Here is a 19,220-nt window from a genome sequence, read left to right as displayed (position 1 = left end):
GGTCTCAGAGATATCAGTGTCTATAGTTCAGCTGGAGGTTACAATGTAATGATCATGATTTCAGTACTCTTTGGGTTGATATTTAATATTTGTTATGGCTTTTTATGATTCCTTGTCCACTTACATAATGGTGGTGAGTCAAAAATTATCCACGCTTTGGTTATATTAAAACATCTGTTGGCCGCACTGCGTTATCGGTGCTTTCCGTTCGAGGGTACAGTCTCCTCAGTCACAGCTGTAGAGATGTGAATGTGTTCATTTGTAACTAAGAGTAAACGGCAGGCCGAGAAAAATTAATGCTTACAGTTTTTTGGGATTCTCAAGGGCCAGTATTGGAACACTATCAGGAAAAAGGTTTAACAATCAACAGTACTTGTTACAGCGAGATGAAAAGCAGCCATATGAGAACGAAGATTCACTTCTGATGAAGAAGTGAAGACAGCGGTGCATTTGAGGCTCATACCTCAGTCTAAAACATTTTTTACGGAGGGAATCCGAAAGCTTGTGGACAGAAGGACAAGGTGTATTGGAAAGCAAGATTATGCAGGAGAATTGCATAATTGAATTTTTCTAAAAGTCGATTAAAATAAATTCTACAGCCAGAACGCAGATAACCTTTCACTCACCATTTTGTTTAATATTATAAGGTATTAAATCCTACCTCACCAAGATGACTCTTGAATCTTGGACGGTTAGAGCCTAAAGTGAGACCCAGAAATCCTTTATATGCATTACAAGGTTATGACATCTGTAAAGATCTACAAATCAAGCAAATCTTCATATTAAATGGTAAAAAAATGACCAAAATGTGGTTGGACTGTTAAAACAGTAAAGTGCTTTACAGCAGGCTTACATCGCCACCTTCCTTCATCACGCTGTCCTTCATGTTTTGTAGTTTGCCTGGCAACAGTATTATACAGTAAAGCGCTGCTTATTGGAGCACGGCATAACTGGCTGCAGTAGTGCTGAGCTTGGCTGAATCATAATCCTTATATTACAATGTTCAAGCTGTGATATATGCAATATACAGTATTTATATATAGAAGTCTGATTATGTTTATAAATATACTTTTATGTTTAAATAATACACCGGACAAGTTTATGAATATACATGATTCTGTTCCAGTTTCTGTTCAAAATACAGCTTTGCCATCATTATTATGAGGCCTAAGGAAATATGTGTCCTTTCTAAGACTCTTATGCTGTGTGAGCAAAAATGACATCACAGAAATAAGGAATATTAAAATGATTTATTTAAAAAAAAAAGGGGGGGGGGGGGTACAAAACAACAAAGCATTTTGTCCTAGGATCTTTGTTCAAGACAAGAAGTGCTGACAACAACAAACTTGTCCTGTCGACATCACAAGCTTTTAGGAGGTCCAAAGGCCAGTCATGGTTGCTCGGTTACCATGACAACACTGGCACAATCCCAAGAGTAGTGCACTCTCCATAATAAGAAAGAGTGTCTTCCAGACATTATTTAGTATACTATATGTCCATGCACTGAGACTTTGACTCTAAAACCACAGACTCTTTATACAATATAGACAAGATAAATGAGCGTGCTATTTATTTAAGCATTAGAATCCAAACATAAACAGTTACTTTTAACATTGTGCATTAGGATTTACCTTCAACCTCGGTCATTATCCACATAAAGATATAGGCTAAGTGTTAGCATGCCGTTTAATTAGCATCTTGGTACGAATGCAAATTTTAAGATAAGTCTTAAGGTTAGACTAAAGCTAAAGTCATCTCAAGTCACATACTTCAATGTGGTTCTAGATTATTTTGGAGTTCGGTACATCCAGATACTAGACAGTTTATTCATCAATCAATGGTAGGAGCATTTATACAAGAAAGTTGGTAGTTATTAAAATCAGTTGGTTTGGAAAATCAAATCTTACGAAAGCTCCTGAATTTGCGAAACATTAATACTTACAGTATGTCTACTGATTTGCTTAAAGATCATAAAACAAGGCTCAGTATCCAGACATTATATCACTAAGAAATGAAAACAAATGTAGTACGGTGGAAAAAAAAACTGCCTCTACTGTCTGACCCTGAGCTTCTGTCTCTGTCTCAAAGCTTGATCATGAAACAGTACAGCGGATAAGTATAGATGATGCAGTATTGTAAATATCTAATGCATTTTTCCAATCATTCTCCTTATACACACATATTTGGACCACCTTGCCTTTTTTTGGCTTGCCATGGAATTATGGTATTCCCTCTCTCCTCATTTCTGGAGGATAGATTTTTACAAGGGGGGGGTTCAAATCAAACCAGGACTTTTAATTGTACAGAATGATAAACACAGTTACGAAAGTAGAAACTACCTTTATTTCTCTACATAATCCCCTGATACACTAATGCACTTATCATTTCACTAGTGCTTTTATACCATCAAGGTAGAAAGAAAGGTTTCATGAGTACACCTGAGCCATGATCGGACTGCCTGCGTCGTGTCTAAAACGCTGGCCTCCCAGGAACTCTTTTAATGGCTCAAACATGTATAAATGGACTGTACGGAGGACGTGGTAATAACCCCCAGCCCCCACTATCATTCATGTTTGTACGGCCTTCTTTAAAATGTTTGCACCATTCATATGCTTTACTGAAACTAAGATTCTCATGACCAAACAGTGCTTGTCAATAGTCAATAAGTCAATAATTTTTATACGCCTTCACATGAAATTTCAGTCCCAGTTTCACTTGAACCCTGTTGTACTATTTTACGGGTGCAGATTTTGGAACAGATGTTTTATTATTATTTACTAATGTGGAAGTTAAACTACACATTTGAATACATCAGTATAATGAATATATACAACAGAAATAAAACGACCATTCACAGAGATCAGATTTTTACATGCTTAGACACCATAAAGAGGTCGTAGCATGTCACAAGGAAGTGCAGTGACCAGGCCTTTCTATTACTACAACTTTAAATAAACAAATAATGAACACATACAAAATTAAATATGATATACATAATTATAATTAAATAATGTAGTTGAATTACAGTATACATGAGTCTATCCCAGTTCTTCGACCTTATAAATAAGACTCTACTGATACAATTTTATAGGTTTCAAAAGTCTTATTCTGTTCTTTTTTAGTGCAGACGGAAACGTTTGTTGTAACGTGGCAAAACCAGCCTGGATTCATGAGGCTTGAATCATGAATAAGAAGATATACAGATCCTGGACTGTAGCTCTTCTATGCTGTGATTTGGGAACATGGCCCAGTGACATTTATTTTGAGATACCCAGGGATGATTTTGTGTATTCGTACACTACGTAGCTGATGCTGACAGCTGGAATGACCTTCATAAAGTTGGGTAGGATCCCCCGATAGAGCCCGAAAAAGCCTTCTTTCGCAACGATGCTCTTAACGAGTGACCTCATAGAGGGCTGCTCCGAATTACTGAGCGATGCTGAAACCACAACACAGATTGACACCAGCTATTAATGCATCAAAAAACATATATATATATATATATATATGATTGGTTTTCTAAACGAATATGACATTAGCACAACACTTTATAAAGATTAATTATCAAAAAGACTTCTGTGCCTTTTTGCTTATTGCCAAAGTACCAGGTTTCTAAATGCCTTCTAAAATGCCAGCCATTTCTGTAGTCTTTTCAGCTCTCCTCATGCACAAACAGCATGGAGACACATCTGGTGTCCATCAGGCATTCAAGAGTGGCTCTTAGAGCTCTTTGGGGCTTTTACATGGACACAGTACCTACCTTGTGCCTGCATACGAGTCCGTATCAGAGCCAGAGGGTAGCTGGCCAGCTGCCCACACGTGCTGGAGACAGTACCACAGCCAAGCAGGACCAGAACACCAGGGTTGGCTGTGTCTTTGGCATAGTTTGCGAGCCAGGCATTCTTTAGGCTCTAGAAGTAGCAAAAACGCAAGAATACAGTATATGCACATATATGTAAAGTAAAAAAAAAAAAAAGACTTAAAGCTATAGGATGTATTGATATGGAATTTTTTAAACCACAATATATGCAGTTACCAGTTGTGTTATGACATACAGTTTACTAAGAATGTGAATGAGAGCTGTTCAAGTCAAACCGGGACATTTCTTGTTAATGAATCTGCAAAACCGATCGACATTTACAGAAGACTTCAAGTACAATACGGTGGTGAGACTCTCAGCCTCAGTGAAACATTTGAATGATGCCAAATCTTTAAAGAAACCGTGAATGCCGATCCCAACCGAGGTGGCCTGAAGCTCACTTTACTTGTTCCCATGAACATGAACCACCACCACGACCAACTTGCGGAAGAGACACTTCTGTCTGTGAGCTGCATAAACAATCATTCACAAACACTATTTGCACATTACAGAAATTATTGTGGGAGTCAGTGCTATATCTGTCGTACAGTCCTGACCTCAGTCCAAGCCACTCCCACATGTTTGAGCCATTAATGGAGTTCCTGAGAGGCTAGTGTGTCTGATGTGATACAGCAAGTCTTATCATAGCATAAGTGCATTAGTCTAGCAGAAATAAAGGTACTTTTTACACTCATAACTTAAAAGTCCCGGTTTGACTTGAACACATTGTATTATGTGAAAGCATGGCGTTTGCAGCTCTATTAAATACATCGCGTAGTATAAAACTATAACCTCTTGGTTGCTTCTGATGTTTGTATTTTTATTATATAATATGTGTTTTCTTTGTATTTTATTATGCAATTTGTATATTTTTGTTTCTCCATACTGTCTAAAATATTAGTCCTGTTTTACGTATTATCACTGTGGTGCTGTAGAGATGGGTTTGGTCAATGGGACATACTGCACATACTAAGCAGTGAATATACAACACCCTAGACATTACACATCCAGGCCAGCAGAGGTCTCCCTCTCCTTAATATTAAAGACGCTTCAGCACTCAATTTCCCACAGACTTCCTGGTCATAGCCATCGATACAGTATCTTACACTCATTAGCCTGGACATATCTGTCACACATCCGTCATATTTCAGTGTCATGTTAAATATTGCTAAAGCTATAGTGCATTGAAAACAATCCACTGGATGACCAGCTGAGATTGAATGTGGAAATTAAAGTAATCATTTTGCAACAAATCGCTGCTTCTACCTTATGATTGGGTACAAAACTTCTGTCTCATCATGATTGGTTAGATCTTTACATGCAAGCCAATCCTGGAACACAAAGGCGGGACTTAAATTCTGAACGTGTTCCACGAAGTAATGGTGTAGCTAGCTGCACTTTCTGCTGCTCATTTTAAAGCTGATGTGGTTTAGGCCCGAATTTCTTTAAGCTACAAATGATGCACACAGAGCAAGTAATAAAAAATGTTATAAAAAAAGAGAATATAACAATATCTTAAACCTATAAGCTTGTAATAGAAGGAAAAAACGACAGCTTTGTCGTGAAAAAACGACAGCTTTGTACGTAAAAGGGTTGTTTTTTTTCCTGTTAACGTTTTCGTATCCAAACTAAACATATTCCTAGAAATGTATTCTCATCCAATAATCTAAAATGTGAAAATTTGATTACCACAAACTACTGTGAGACGTACAATACTTAGCCACACCTCATTGCTTTATATTTTGCCTTTAAAGAGCCGAAATGTGTTCTGTTTCTTAATGTAGTCTAAAGGGAATAGTTCTCCAAGCTTCTGTAAGGACCTTTTTTGACTCTAATTTTTGTCAAGTTCTGGCTTTCTTTTTTAGTCCAGTCCCTTTACCTGAGCAGTTTCAGAGGAATGTTTTTTGTATGTGTGGCGACGGGCTTGCAGCCAGTGCACATAATAAAAAAACTCCGTCACCACCGGCATCGGCCACAGGAAGCAACCTACCCTCCACCTAAGTGGGAGATGTATTGCGAATTACTTATATGACTTTCCGTTTTTTGTTTACCAGTTTTTGACGACAGTGGGAGCTATCATACGCGGTCGCCGCCAAGAAAAACCCAGCACTCTTGTGCACCTGCCTTCTCGATACGCCGTGCCACCGCGCTGCCCCACGCTGCTCGCTAAAGTGCCTCGCGGCTGGATGTCTCCTTCCCTTACACCGAGCACCAAAACTCAATAATTTCCAGAAATATGACTTTCCCAGAAACCTTTTTTTAAATAAAAGTGCACCTGTCTTCACTGCATTCGTGGCTCTGTGTGTCTATGACTCAGTGCCCACTACAAAGTCTTTACATTGGTGGAGAATGCGGGCACAAAATAAGGGCCGACATCCCCCTGAACACTAGAAATACGGCAAAAAACCTACGCCAAGTTGTGTGCGGATCAGCCGAAAAACTAAGAACATGAAGAACTGAGGGTGGCTTCAGACTTTTGCACAATCCTCGATAGCTTTTGGTGTTGTTTTTGCTAATGTCAAAAACATATGTTTTCCTTACTTGTGAAATGTAAAGCCTTACTCACACCAGTAACTGCTGTTAGAATACCATCAGTTCATGACCTAACACTACTATCCTTTTGATTTTAAAACTCATGCATTAGTCATGGCTTCACTTGCAGTGAAAGTATCACCCCACTAATGCAAAAGGCTGGCTATGTCCTATCAAGTCTATATATATATATGTGTGTGTAGTTTTGCCAGCTGCCTAGTTCTGAGATTGTTTTCATGTTGTTGCATTGGATGATGGTTTGTGTTTGTGTACAGTACGTAACATCCTAAAATTGATTATCAGATTGTTCCAAGGATAAAATAACAATCCTGCTGTAATCAAAGTTAATAGGCTCTAAAATGACAATCAGTGTGTGTCTGTAACTACATGTACCTCATAAACAGCAAGGTCGATGCCAGCGTAAGGGATAATGCCCAACATGTTGGGAATGTAACCTTTATAGAAAGCTTTAATACCCTCTTGTTTCAGAATCGACCTGGCACAATCGATCATGCCTGAATACTGTCCGGTATTCCTCAGGGTCAGTCTCGTCTTCAATACCTAGTGAAAATTAAAATAGTAATAGTAAAAAAGTTTTATATATTTCAATATTTCAAATATTTCAATAAATTCTAATTTGTAAGTACTTTTCAAAAATTATGTGAACAATATCACATGAGACAGAGTGCTGTTGTGTTTGAATATCAGAATGTTGTGTTTGAATATCTGTGATGTTTGTAGGCAGAGGGAGCAGTCTAAATATTTTATATAATACACCTAGAATATTTTATAGCTATTATACAACAGGTATAAAACATATCCTTCTACAACTGGCGGAACTATCTAACCCGCAACCGGTGGAGTTTATGACCACCAGTTAGCAACTGACAGTTGTTGTAATTAACAGGGGGAAAGGTTTTAAATTCTCATGGGCACTATGTAGCCAAAAGGTGGAAAATAAACCATGGAGGTTGTGAAGTCCTGAGAAACTTAAAAGATTCACTTTATATTTTTACTTATTCTGCTTTAGAATATCAGCTATGTTCAGGGGTTGAATCCCAAAGAGCGTTAAATGTAAAGCTACTGTGCTATAGTGTACAATCACTTGTTCACACACCAAGTAGTGTCCTTGATCAGGGGTAGAGAGGAATTGGGATTGAACCTGGTTTTAGAAACTGGTTAGCTTTTAGTTTGTGAAACGGCACGGTGTGAAATAAAGCACGCAAATAATTTGAGTTTCTATTATTTCTTATGGTAAAATTACATTTTTTGGAGTGTTTTGGAATACGAGCCCACGTCCGGAATTAATCATGCTTGTAATCCAAGGTTTCCCTGTAATGACTTAGGTATGTAATTACTAAGGAGACAAAGATGTCATAACCACAATAACACAAATTAGATGTGTTTTTTTTACATGAAGTGATTCTGTGACTGGTTTTGAATGTGGGTTTTGGCAGGCAGCTTCTCTCTACTCTTTCTAGTACTGCAGCAGCATGTACAGACATACTTTCACCCATGCTTTCAGTCATCTTTAATGATACTACTACCTAAACGATGGTATAGTTCCATAATGCTCAAAACCATCAATAAATTGAAGAAGTCACTTATGTTATCCTGGGATTTATGCCTGAAAGTGGAACAAGTACAGCTGATCAATAAACATTTGTAAAGCTTACCTCCATGGGATAAATGGAAGTTTGTGCTGTGGCACCGGCTAACGAGCCAGCCATGAATCTCTGTGCTGTCTCTATTTTATCACCCTCGGACGAAAGATACTTCTTATACTGAAAGGGAAAATTTATTTTCAGTGAGCACAGAATTTAAAAGTGGTTGTCATAAGAGTGAAATTGCACAATGAATTAAGACATGACATCATGGCTCATAGTCTGTCAGACAATCCTTTCATTGGAAAACCTTCAGTAGAGCAATTAAACATAATTCTTCATATAGAAATACATGATTACTGTTAGTATTAGACTGATTGAATGTTACTCAGAACTTTAAATTCTTTATTTAAATGTTATGATGGACAGGATTTTAATCAGCTTGAAAAGAAAAAGAATATGTGTTGTATATATTTTCATTCTGCCCCCAGTGAGGATAACAACCTGACTTATTTCATTTTACTGCTTATTTAAAATATGGCACATGGCACAGTTCTACTTCCTTTTGTCCTGGACAGAAAGTATAGTTTTGTCTGCACTAGTCACTAGTCAATATTGCCATTTGCTCATTTCCTTGCTGAACATCAATAGAACAGCCGATCAGCAAGAATTTTGCCGATTTAATGTTGGTATAAGGTTTTTATATTTATATATTGTATACATATATTTTTTAAAGTTAGAGTTACTTTCATGAAATGATGTCAGAACAACGTTGACTACATGATGAAGGGACGATGTTGAACCAATGCCCACAACACAATGTTACAACTTCTGTTCTAATATCAATTACAACAGTATTGATATCAAATCGATGGCCTGAGCAGGATTCAAACTCTGATCTCTAATACTACATGACAATGAGTGCCACAATAAATACCAGACAACAGCAATTTACCGAAATAGTAAACTGAAAATCAGCCAAAAGGGTAATAATAAACATAAAGGTGTGAGAACTGTTATGTGCAGTAATTTACAACTTACTGTCTAAAGTGGTTCAGAGACAATTTACATTTATTACATTTTGTAGACACCCTTATCCAGAGCGACTTACTTCCTTATCTCATTGTACATTAGCCTTGTTCAAGGGCCCAACAGTGGCTACTTGATGGTGCTGGGGTTTGAATCTGGAAACCTTCTGATCAGTAACCCAACAGCTAAATACTGCACTACACCTGCCTGTTAGTGACAAAACACTTTGGTTCATGGTGCTTCCAAAGCTGTATAAGTTTCAAATTCTACCACACGTGTGGATACCACCGCACCACATTTATCACACTTTATAACAACTGTTATAAAGTAGTAGCACCATTTTGCCAAAACAGACTGTTATAGTGTCTATTGGTAATGTTCCTGATGTTTCCTGACATCCAACAACATTAAACTGGTCAGTGTGGCACAACATAAAACCCAAAACTTGAAAATTATCAAGAGGCCTCAGCACGCTGGCATGATTGCAAAAGATGTGTCTCTTTTTGGGTCTATTCATAAGTGCAAATGGCACCATTCTCTGCACAACAGGGGAAACACTGATGGCTTGGCTCTTGAAGCAGAAGTTGTCTAGAGGTGCACTACATCTCTATTTCACATAAAAATGACACAGAAATATGACCTGGGATTGGTGCTAAGAAGTTTATGCAACTTGATCTTGCAGAACATACCTAAGGCAGCATTGTATCCAATTACAGCACATGACTCAACATCTTGTACTGCAACTACTGTATGTATGGAGATGTGCACTTAAAATGTTTTACGTGATACGTGGCCTTCATTAGTTAATGAAGAGTTGATGAAAATGGACAGGAGGTACAGCAAAATTTAATGAGGATCATTTAAAGTCTCTCCATATGGGATGAAGAAGGCAAACCTCATGATAGTAAGATGGTTAATTATTACTAGTGGTTTTGAGCAAATGGGAAACCAACACTAGTTCTGAACTCTGAAAGCCATCTACTCAGTCATAGAACCAGAACTTGTGTTGCACTGCCTAGATGGGACATTCAGTCAATATAATAAAGAATTGTCATGTTTTTCCTTCATCCACTGGTACATGAACGCTGATCTGATGGAAACATGGTTATTTGCAAATGGTAGTTAGTTTAAAAGTAGTTTTAGTTATAGTTTAATCCAGTAATCAATGGAGGAAAAAAAAAGCAATGATCAAGGCAGTAAGGCAGTGTGATGCCAAAGTACCAGCAGGCTTATTAAATTCACCTAAGGTCTTTTTTCCATTCCCAGATAATGAATCTCATGGAGAACTATGTAATTAGTTGATGAGTTTAATTGGGTAATGTAGTGCTTGGAAAATACAAGTTCAATGACTTATAACAGCCCACCTGTTCATACGCCATGAATTTGATAGCAGTCTCAGGGGCAATTTTTAACACATTGAGGCCATTTCCCCTCCACAGAGATATCACTCCTCCTTCGTTAAGCATCTGTTTGAACCCCCCCACTAGACTGATTTGGTTTGACCTGGATGCATGAACCTAAAATAAAGCAAATCTGTAAAACACTAAACATTTATGAATGAAGTTATTTTTGGACTGCAGCATTAACCTGTACAGCATTCTCATTTTCTATTCAAAATGTATAGTTTAAACTGTGTATTAGAAATCTGGCCTGTCCATACCTGCATAAAAACCTTTATTCTATCCAAAGGTGCAGTGCCTGTTCGAGAAACTGCCCCTGCTGTTGCCCCAGCAACTAGCTGTTTCCACCAAACACCAGAAATCTTCTCCTCGTCAGTGAACTCATCAGGAATGACGAGATTATCACCAATGTCCAGCTGCTAACTTGGAGAGGGATAGAGTATAATGCTAATAAAAGGATCATTTGCATTAAGGTTACATTTTACTGGCGATATTCATGGATTAGATGCGTGAGCTTAAAACACTATTACAATTCTGTGAATGGTGGTATTGTGAATTGTGTTTTTAAGAAATCATTTTTAAAGCAATAAATTACTATATAATTAAGCAGCTGTCAAATACTATAATGCAACGCTCAACAAACTGTGCGAATAAAACTAGTCATTTGATTCAGATGGCATATGGGATCACAACAGAGTCATAGGCATGCAATCCGAAAAGCAAGGAGGATGCCATGTTATTACTATTCATGCTATTCTTTTGCATTGATATTGCGTATTAAAAATGGTTCATATTGTTAAACTATATGAGATGAACATATCATAAAATGCAATTTGATTAGCACTTCTTTTTTAGACTCCATTTGGAAAACATGCTATGAATTAATTTATGCTTCCAAAATCTCTAAAGTTAGGGTGTTTCACACTAACCATCGGTCACAGCATGAGTGAAAGTAAGTCTGTGCAGTACATAGTTCAGTACTGGAAAAAGAGAGGAAGCTACAAAGCTAACTAGCTTCTAACAGAAGGTTGAATCCCAAATCCTTCTCTAACCACTGATCAAGGGGACTATTTGGTGTGTGGAAAAGGGAATTGTACAAGCTCAGCTTTCCTTTTTATTCTATTTGGCATTCAACTGCAGAACCCAAAAAGTTAGCTGTTATTCTAAAGCTGAATAATCGAAAATATAAAGAAGATCTCTTTAGTTTTTCAGGACCTCCATGGTTTATTCTTCTCACCCTTTGGCTACATACAGTAGTACCCTTAAGAATTTAAAACTAATTTCACCCAAGTTAATGACACTAACTGTTGGGTGTTAACTATTGATCTCCAAAGGTTGAGGAACTGTTGTACAAAAGCAATATCAGACTTTGAAATAGTGCTGTTTTACTGATTATCAGCAACGCTGTGATGGCTTGTAGTGATGGGAAGTTTGGATAATTTCTTTGAGGTTCTTTGAATCTCGTTCATCAAAATAAACAAATCTTTTTTTGAGTAATTTCTTTTCTCTTTATAAAAAATAAAAGTTGATAAAGTTCTCTTTATCAAAAATAACATAAAAAGTTAGATTTTCAATAAACAGACTCCCTACACGTCTACATGCATAAATTTTGACTATAGTTCCAATAATGAAAATATTACAATGCAGCTAAGGTTATAAACAGAATGAGCAGCTCACCTCTCATATCTTCTGGTCTGAATCGTTCATTCTTTTGTCACGTGATTCATAGACGCTATGCAGTGCATTACAGGATACAAAATTGAACAGTTTTTCTCATGAGTCTTCTAGTCCGAGTCGTTCGTTCTTCTGAATCTATTGCACTGCCTAGCATCTATGAGAGTCAAGTGACAAAAGAACGAACGACTCGAATTAGAAGACTCATTGGGCAGAACCCTTCAACTCTGTTTCCTGTGTAATGCACTCCATAGCGTTTATGGGAGTAACGTGACAAAAGAACGAACGACTCAGACTAGAAGACTCAAAGGTAACTCATTTCTGTTTCCTGTCCATCATAACCTATGGAGGTTTTGCGATACTTTGAGCATGCGCGCCCAGTAGAAAATGAACAAATCACTCTCTGAGACTACTTGTTCTTCTAAATCACGTTAAAAACTCGTTCAAAAAGAATGAATCATTCATGTATGACCCATCACTAATGGCTTCAGCACTCAACAACCTTGACAGCACAACAGCACAACCTTGTGTGTGATATTGCTTTGATAGAACAGTTCCTCAACCTTTGGAGAACCCATTTATTATCAACATATTATGATTTATTTGTTAATTTCATATACAATGATGTTGATGTTTAATAATTTTTCCCACATCCAGCAATCATAGGGTGTGCAATCCACTTGTTTGTTTCACACACCCTGATCAGGCGTTAGAGAGGGACTTGAAATTCAGCCTTGTGTTTAAAGCTCTCGTTCAGTAATCAGATTACTCAGTTGGAACAAACTGTTGAAAATAATTCACTTTAAAACAAATTAGTTACTTTAACTACTTAGTTTCTCTCAAAACAGAACCATATTGTTCCTTTGGTCCCATAAAAAACAGTGTATTTTAACGTTACTACAGCATTGAAAATTTATTTGCATTAGAATAATATCTGACCGAGGAGTGTTTCCAGTATCTAATAATTTCTTCCAGGTCTGTGGTAGGCTTGAACATGAAGTGTTCCTTCCACTCGTTCCAGTCCACAGTCATGGTGCCATCAATGTCAATGCTGCAGAACAAATCCAAATCAATTATGGATCATATTTTAAAATATTATTTATTACATTTCAAAATAAATAATAATAATAAAAAATTAACAACAGAGCATTAACTAAGTATCCACATACAAATGCACTGATCAGCCATAACATTAACACCACCGCCAGGGGAATTACATATTGCCACATATCGGGCTCATCAAGCAAAGGTAAGTTTAAGGTAGTTGTTTAGGACTCCAAATTCCCTGGATATCAATCCGACCGAACATCTGTGGAAAGTGGCGAAAAAACAAGTCCACTCCATGGAGGCCGCACCCCACAACCCGCTAACATCCTGGTGCCAGACACCACAGTGTAGCCCCAGAAGTCTTGTGGAGCTACCCTGGAGGCACAAGGGGAACGAACCTATACAATACTGGGCATATTGAGTTTTTTTATCATATAATTATGTTTTTTCCAAATTGTTTTATATACCCCAATTCCCTTCTATCATTAGGTCACTCCCCCATTAAGGCTATAACTACCAGTCACGAAGGGCCAAGTATCAGGTGATTACTTCAAGCCATGTGACACCAGCCAGCTGCATTTTTTTAACTGCTTGCTCACACTCAGCATGGGGTCACACTCAGAGGCCTGCACTATCCCCGTCTTCTGCAGTTTATTAAACATGAATAGAAAAAAATATACAGAATAGGTTTAATGTCTATTTCTTTCATATTTTACTTTATGTCTTTTTTTTGTTTGTTTGTTTTTCATATGCAACAATACTCTTATAGTGTTCTAGTGTAACATGGGAAATATTTCTGGGTACCTCGAATGGATTATTTAATATTAGATAATTAATTTTAATTATTTCCAATTGGGAAATGCGTTTCACAACACAAATGCCTCAGATTACATTTATATGCCAAGGTACCACTGTACTGTACATATAAAATAGGCTTTGCTTTGAAATAGGCCATTTACTGGCAAAAATAGAAAGGCAGCTTTGCTTATTATATGGAGAAAATATTACACATCCAGGGTTTTTAAATATTTTGCAGAGAAAAAATACCTGTAAAACGTAATGTGTATCCAGAGAATATATAGAACATCTTTATATAATTATTATAGAATTAAAGATCTTGAATGTCTGACCTATGTAGGATTTTCTGTGCTGCTTCTGTGGATATGTCCATTCCTAGTTCAGCCAGAGACTGCTTGATCTCACAGGCATCCAGACGTCCTAGCAGCCGATAAAGAGAAATACGTCAGCTCCGAACCCTTCAGTTATACACTTTAATTAAGAGTTGCAGAGCCTAATGCAATAAAACACAACAGCGCAATGAACACATGGCCCTAATCCAAACATGACTTCACTTATGTGTTGAATTATTGCTAATCCACATAGATACTGAGTTGTTGCACTCTTGTGTCACGTATCTCTTATATCATGAACTTAAGAATATTTCTTTTGTAAAAATTTCTAAATGTATTTCTTTTGCAAATCCCTAGTCAGTTTTAACTAAATAGACAACCACAAGCACCTAATATAATTTGGCACCAAGGTGCTGCTGCATTAACACTCTAATGTAAAGTAGTTACACTGCATTTAGGAGATCAGCATCAGTTAAAGCTTAAAGAATGTCAAACCTACTACCATCATTATTCTTGTCCAAGCTCTTAAATGTGAGCCACAGTTTCTTCTCGTGCTCTTTCAGGTATCGGGCAAACTCAGCGAAGTCAAGCACACCGTCCCTGTTCTTGTCACCAGTGGCCAGAATTTTCTGTCAAGACATGCAGAGGGTTAAAGGGCACAAATCGATTGAGGAACGGCTGTCAAGCGTGAGTCGTATAATTATACTTGGCATAATATGCCACTGGCAACTTTCAACTAGACATGATCATCTAAAAAATAATGGGGTTCTAAAATGTGTACAGTATGTATTGTTAGACACAAAACAGAATCTTGTATAGGATTTTTCCAACTGGCATTGCAGGCAGCATGCCAATCCCAATATGCCAGATACTAGATATATTAGAATACAAGATATATTGTAAAGGCACTAATCAGAGAGGCAAACATAACACTCAATGGGTAGTTCAATGGTAGCCACACCTCATGTGGGAACAGTTGCTCAGAGGACAACCATTGCATGATGTTCCACAATGCTGGGCTATAAGGAAGTTTTATATGCGCAAGCCATATGCAATCTTGATGAGACATGCTGGAGACTGCAAACTTAATAATAATAATAATAATAATAATAATAATAATAAATAAGTAAATAAATAAATAATAATAATAATAAGAAAAAAGCTTCTATGAAATAGTAACTTTTTGTTCTCATCAGACCAGAGGGTTCTGTATATATTTATATATGCAATGTTAAGACTACTAGACAATTATATTGATACCTATATAAGGATGCAAGAACAATATAACAACAAATCAGTTACTAGGTATCCACCCAAATACACTGATCCGTCATAACACTAATACCACTGCCAGGTTAACTGAATGCCATTATCAATGACAATATATAACAGTAAACATGTGACAGTATCAAGGGCACCCAAGGCTCATTTAAGCCTCTGGGCAGCAAAGGCTAGCCTGTTCATTTACATCATAGAGAAAGTCCTATGTAGCACAAATTGCAAAAAAAAAAAAAAGCTTCTGTGATCGAATAGTAAAATTTTGCTTTTATTGCTCTTATCATACCAGGAAAGATTTTTTTCACATTTGACTTCAACATGTCTCAACAAGATTGCACATGGCTTGCGTTTATCATGGCACGCTGCTTATCATTCTGAGAAGACCATCTCCACATTGAAGCTGGGTGGTGGTAGTATCATGTTGAGTTATTTAAATAATGTATTTAATTATTTTTACAGCCCAACTATGATGAGCGTAGCAAAGTGGCTTAGTGATTAGCACTGTTGTCTTGCACCTACAGGGTCCAGATGCAATTTCCACCTTGGGTCTTTGTGCATGGAGTTTACATTTTCTCCCGATGCTTGCTGGGTTTCCTCAAAGTACTCTGGTTTTCTCACATAGTCCAAAGACATGCAGATTAGGCTTATTAGCATTTCCAAATTGCCCATAGTGTGTGAATGAGTGTGTGATTGATTGTATACGTGGGTACCCTGCCATGTGCCCTAAGTCTCCTGTGATAGGCCTCAGGCCCCTGTGTGACTCTGTATATAGAATGATGTGACACAGACGTGAGTGAGTAAGTAAGTAAACCATGATGGGAACTTTTGTAGGACTTTACCCCATACTATTTTGATAGCTTTTTGATCGTCATAATGTTGTTTGTACGTTCTCTAAAAAAACAGGAACATACAGATTCTATAGATGAAAACCCATGCAATTCCATTTTTTTAATTTATTTTACAATTTTACAGGTTTACATCCAACATTATTGTCTATGGACTATTTAGTGTAATCCCAGTTTCAGATGCAGGATTTAACTCTGTCTGCTTGTGCAATCACATCTGTTTACAGTTTTAAATACAAAGTTTAAAAATGTAAAACATTCACTTATCTGTGCATATTTTACACAAAGTCACCATTGACAAATAAAGAAACAGATTCTCAGGGTAAACTGTTACAGTAAAGTCCACTAATGTATAGAGATTGGAGAAAAATCATTTCATTTATGAATTGAGATTCTTTTGTGGTGATCAGTGTTGGGGGATGTTACTACATTACAAATTTACTGTCTTTAATGGATTGGGAATGACTGATGTCTGGCTTATGGACTACATAAATTGTCTAAATCACAGATTACATTTTTGAAAAAATAACTAAATAACTGAGTACTTAAATGGCGGACCCAACGCGTTAGATTACTCGTTACATCAAAAAAGTAATCCAAGTACTCTAACACGTCACTTTGTAACATGTTACACCCAACACTGGTGCTGATTCACGAATCACCATACTGACTCAAAAATATTTTTTTCGAAAACTATTTTTCACATTTATTAAGAGATGACCTGATCGATCGATCAGTGACCAAAATTGTCTGGTTTCCAGTTTGAATGTCCATGACCAGTAATCAGCAGATCAGCCTTAAATATAAACGACTCCATACCGAGCACAGAGGCAACAGAAACACATTTTTATGTCGTTACATTCTCAAAAATCGTGTGCGTTAAAAAATCTGCTATTCTTTCTTTCAAACCCACTCGTTACATACGCTTACAGTTTTAAGTCTCAAAACACAGCGAGTGAGAGAACTAATATTATAATGAACAGGCCACATTTAATTACTTAATAAACTTTTTAAAGGCTTAAAATATTAACAAAATTGGGGGGGAAATGTAATATCTAATCAGGATATTTATAAAATCGTGCAAATTATAGAACTGTGATTTTATTGGAATCGGCACCAAGGTATCGTGATAATATTGTATCAGGAGGTGACTGGTGACTCCCATCTCTACTCTATAAAATGATGATGGTTTCTTTACTCTATACAGCAATAATTTTAATCATTAAGCAATTATTAAGAGCTATGATTTGAGTGGTTAAAATAAATAAAAATATATTATTGTATATACAATTATTATATATATTATATTATTATATTCTATGTCCTACTACTGGGACTAGGGAATCTCTGGCCACGCCCACCGGCAAGCGCAACGGTTTTTTTAAACAGACATTTAATATTTTGGTCACTTGATAGGTGATACACAATTCTTTGTTCTTATACAAAAACAAAAATTTTAGGAAGATATTGTGACATATAGCATTAGCCGTCCACGTGCATCTTCGTAGTTACAATTTCACAAATGGAACACATTGTCATGACACCCGTGGAGCACGTGAACGCAGCATCACGCCATATACCAGCAGTGGGTTGGATGTCACAGCTAGGCTCATGCGGTAATGCGTTTATTAATCCTACCTGAGCCTCGGCAGTACGCAGGGCTATCCCCATCGCTATGAGCCCAGAACGCAGCTCTGCTACGTCAACTTTCCCATCTTTATTGGTGTCTAGTTTTTCAAACAGCTCCTCGTAGTTTCTCTTGCTGCCCGCATCCCAGCACCGGCAGTCTGACATGATAAATCCACGCAGAAACGCCAGCATCCCTCCCGTCGGCTCGACAGACATGCGTCGATTAATTAAAGCCTGATCAGGTTTTAGACATGTATATACAAAAAAATAAATAATGCGCACAACACTATGTCTAATATGCGACTAGTAATTTAACGGATTGGAATACAACCGTCTGATAGACAAATACGAATAGGACCACTATGTGTAGGGGCGGGACGACACGTTAGCCACGCCCTCTCTATGCATCTCAGTCACAGATGGAATCTGAAGCTGCGGCGTTAAAGGGCAAATCCACGGAAGTGGGTCTCTGTGTCGTCAGCGTGTCTAAACAGATTGGCTTTTTCTTACCCAATCTGTCAAAACACGCCTTTGCTGGTCTACAAGTTACAAAAAAAGCTCATCTGATACACACCAGTTAAAGGTTTATTAGTAAAATATACGGATGGGTATCACTAGTCACCACCCAATACGATATTATCACGATACCTCTGTGCCGATTCAAATAAAATCCATATTCTATAAGTATTACGATTTTATAAATATCCTGATGCGATATTACATTTTAGTTACAATTTAAAACCATTAAAAAGTTTAATGATTAATTAAATGTAACCCATTCTTTATAACAATAGTTTTCTTAATTAAAAACTTTAAAACGCAGGATTTGAACCATAAACTAACTTCAAATACAAGCAGGGCTGGACTGGGATCAAAAACGGCCCTGGCATTTTTGGCCATAGCGGCCCACCATGATTATTTACACAATATGCTGAAGCATATGACACATCAAAGGATACGTGCACTCACTGTTTTGTTTCAAACATTAAACCACAGTAACCTGCATGGAAGCGAATAACCTTGATAAAAAATATATTCTTAATTATTATTATATGTTATTATACATTATACTTTTATTAGCAATTCTCTCTCTATCTTTCTCCCTCTGTCTCTCTCTCCCTCTCTCTCACAAACACACCTGAGTGACCTCCAACCTAGCAAGGATGAAGTTCTGCACAAAACTCATAGTCTAC

At 37.1% G+C, this 19,220-nt stretch overlaps 1 protein-coding gene across 3 annotated transcripts; it reads right to left on the bottom strand.

The window, feature by feature from the left end:
• Nucleotides 1–1,276: 1,276 nt before the first annotated feature.
• On the bottom strand, nt 1,277–18,361 carry LOC128513055 (calcium-binding mitochondrial carrier protein SCaMC-1-like). 3 transcript variants are annotated; one of them, XR_008356347.1, is made up of 11 exons: nt 18,037–18,361; nt 14,775–14,904; nt 14,276–14,363; nt 13,038–13,149; nt 10,685–10,843; nt 10,389–10,541; nt 8,068–8,175; nt 6,785–6,952; nt 3,761–3,911; nt 2,684–3,439; nt 1,277–2,438 (listed from the first exon to the last, which is right to left on the bottom strand). XR_008356347.1 is itself a non-coding variant. In XM_053486667.1 (10 exons), the coding sequence occupies exons 1-10, from the start codon at nt 18,241–18,243 to the stop codon at nt 3,258–3,260; spliced, it is 1,458 nt and encodes a 485-aa protein (XP_053342642.1). In that variant the 5' UTR covers nt 18,244–18,361; the 3' UTR covers nt 2,528–3,257. The 3 variants fall into 3 exon arrangements, 2 of the variants coding, with proteins under 2 accessions (XP_053342642.1, XP_053342643.1); XM_053486667.1 differs by lacking the exon at nt 1,277–2,438 and having other exon boundaries at nt 2,528–3,439; XM_053486668.1 differs by lacking the exon at nt 1,277–2,438 and having other exon boundaries at nt 2,528–3,439; nt 14,778–14,904.
• Between the last annotated feature and the right edge of the window lie 859 nt (nt 18,362–19,220).

The sequence above is a fragment of the Clarias gariepinus genome, chromosome 25 (genome assembly GCF_024256425.1).
Source record: "Clarias gariepinus isolate MV-2021 ecotype Netherlands chromosome 25, CGAR_prim_01v2, whole genome shotgun sequence".
Lineage (NCBI taxonomy): Eukaryota > Metazoa > Chordata > Actinopteri > Siluriformes > Clariidae > Clarias > Clarias gariepinus.
Note: the sequence above shows the minus strand (reverse complement) of the source record. Positions and strands in the feature narration are given on the sequence as shown.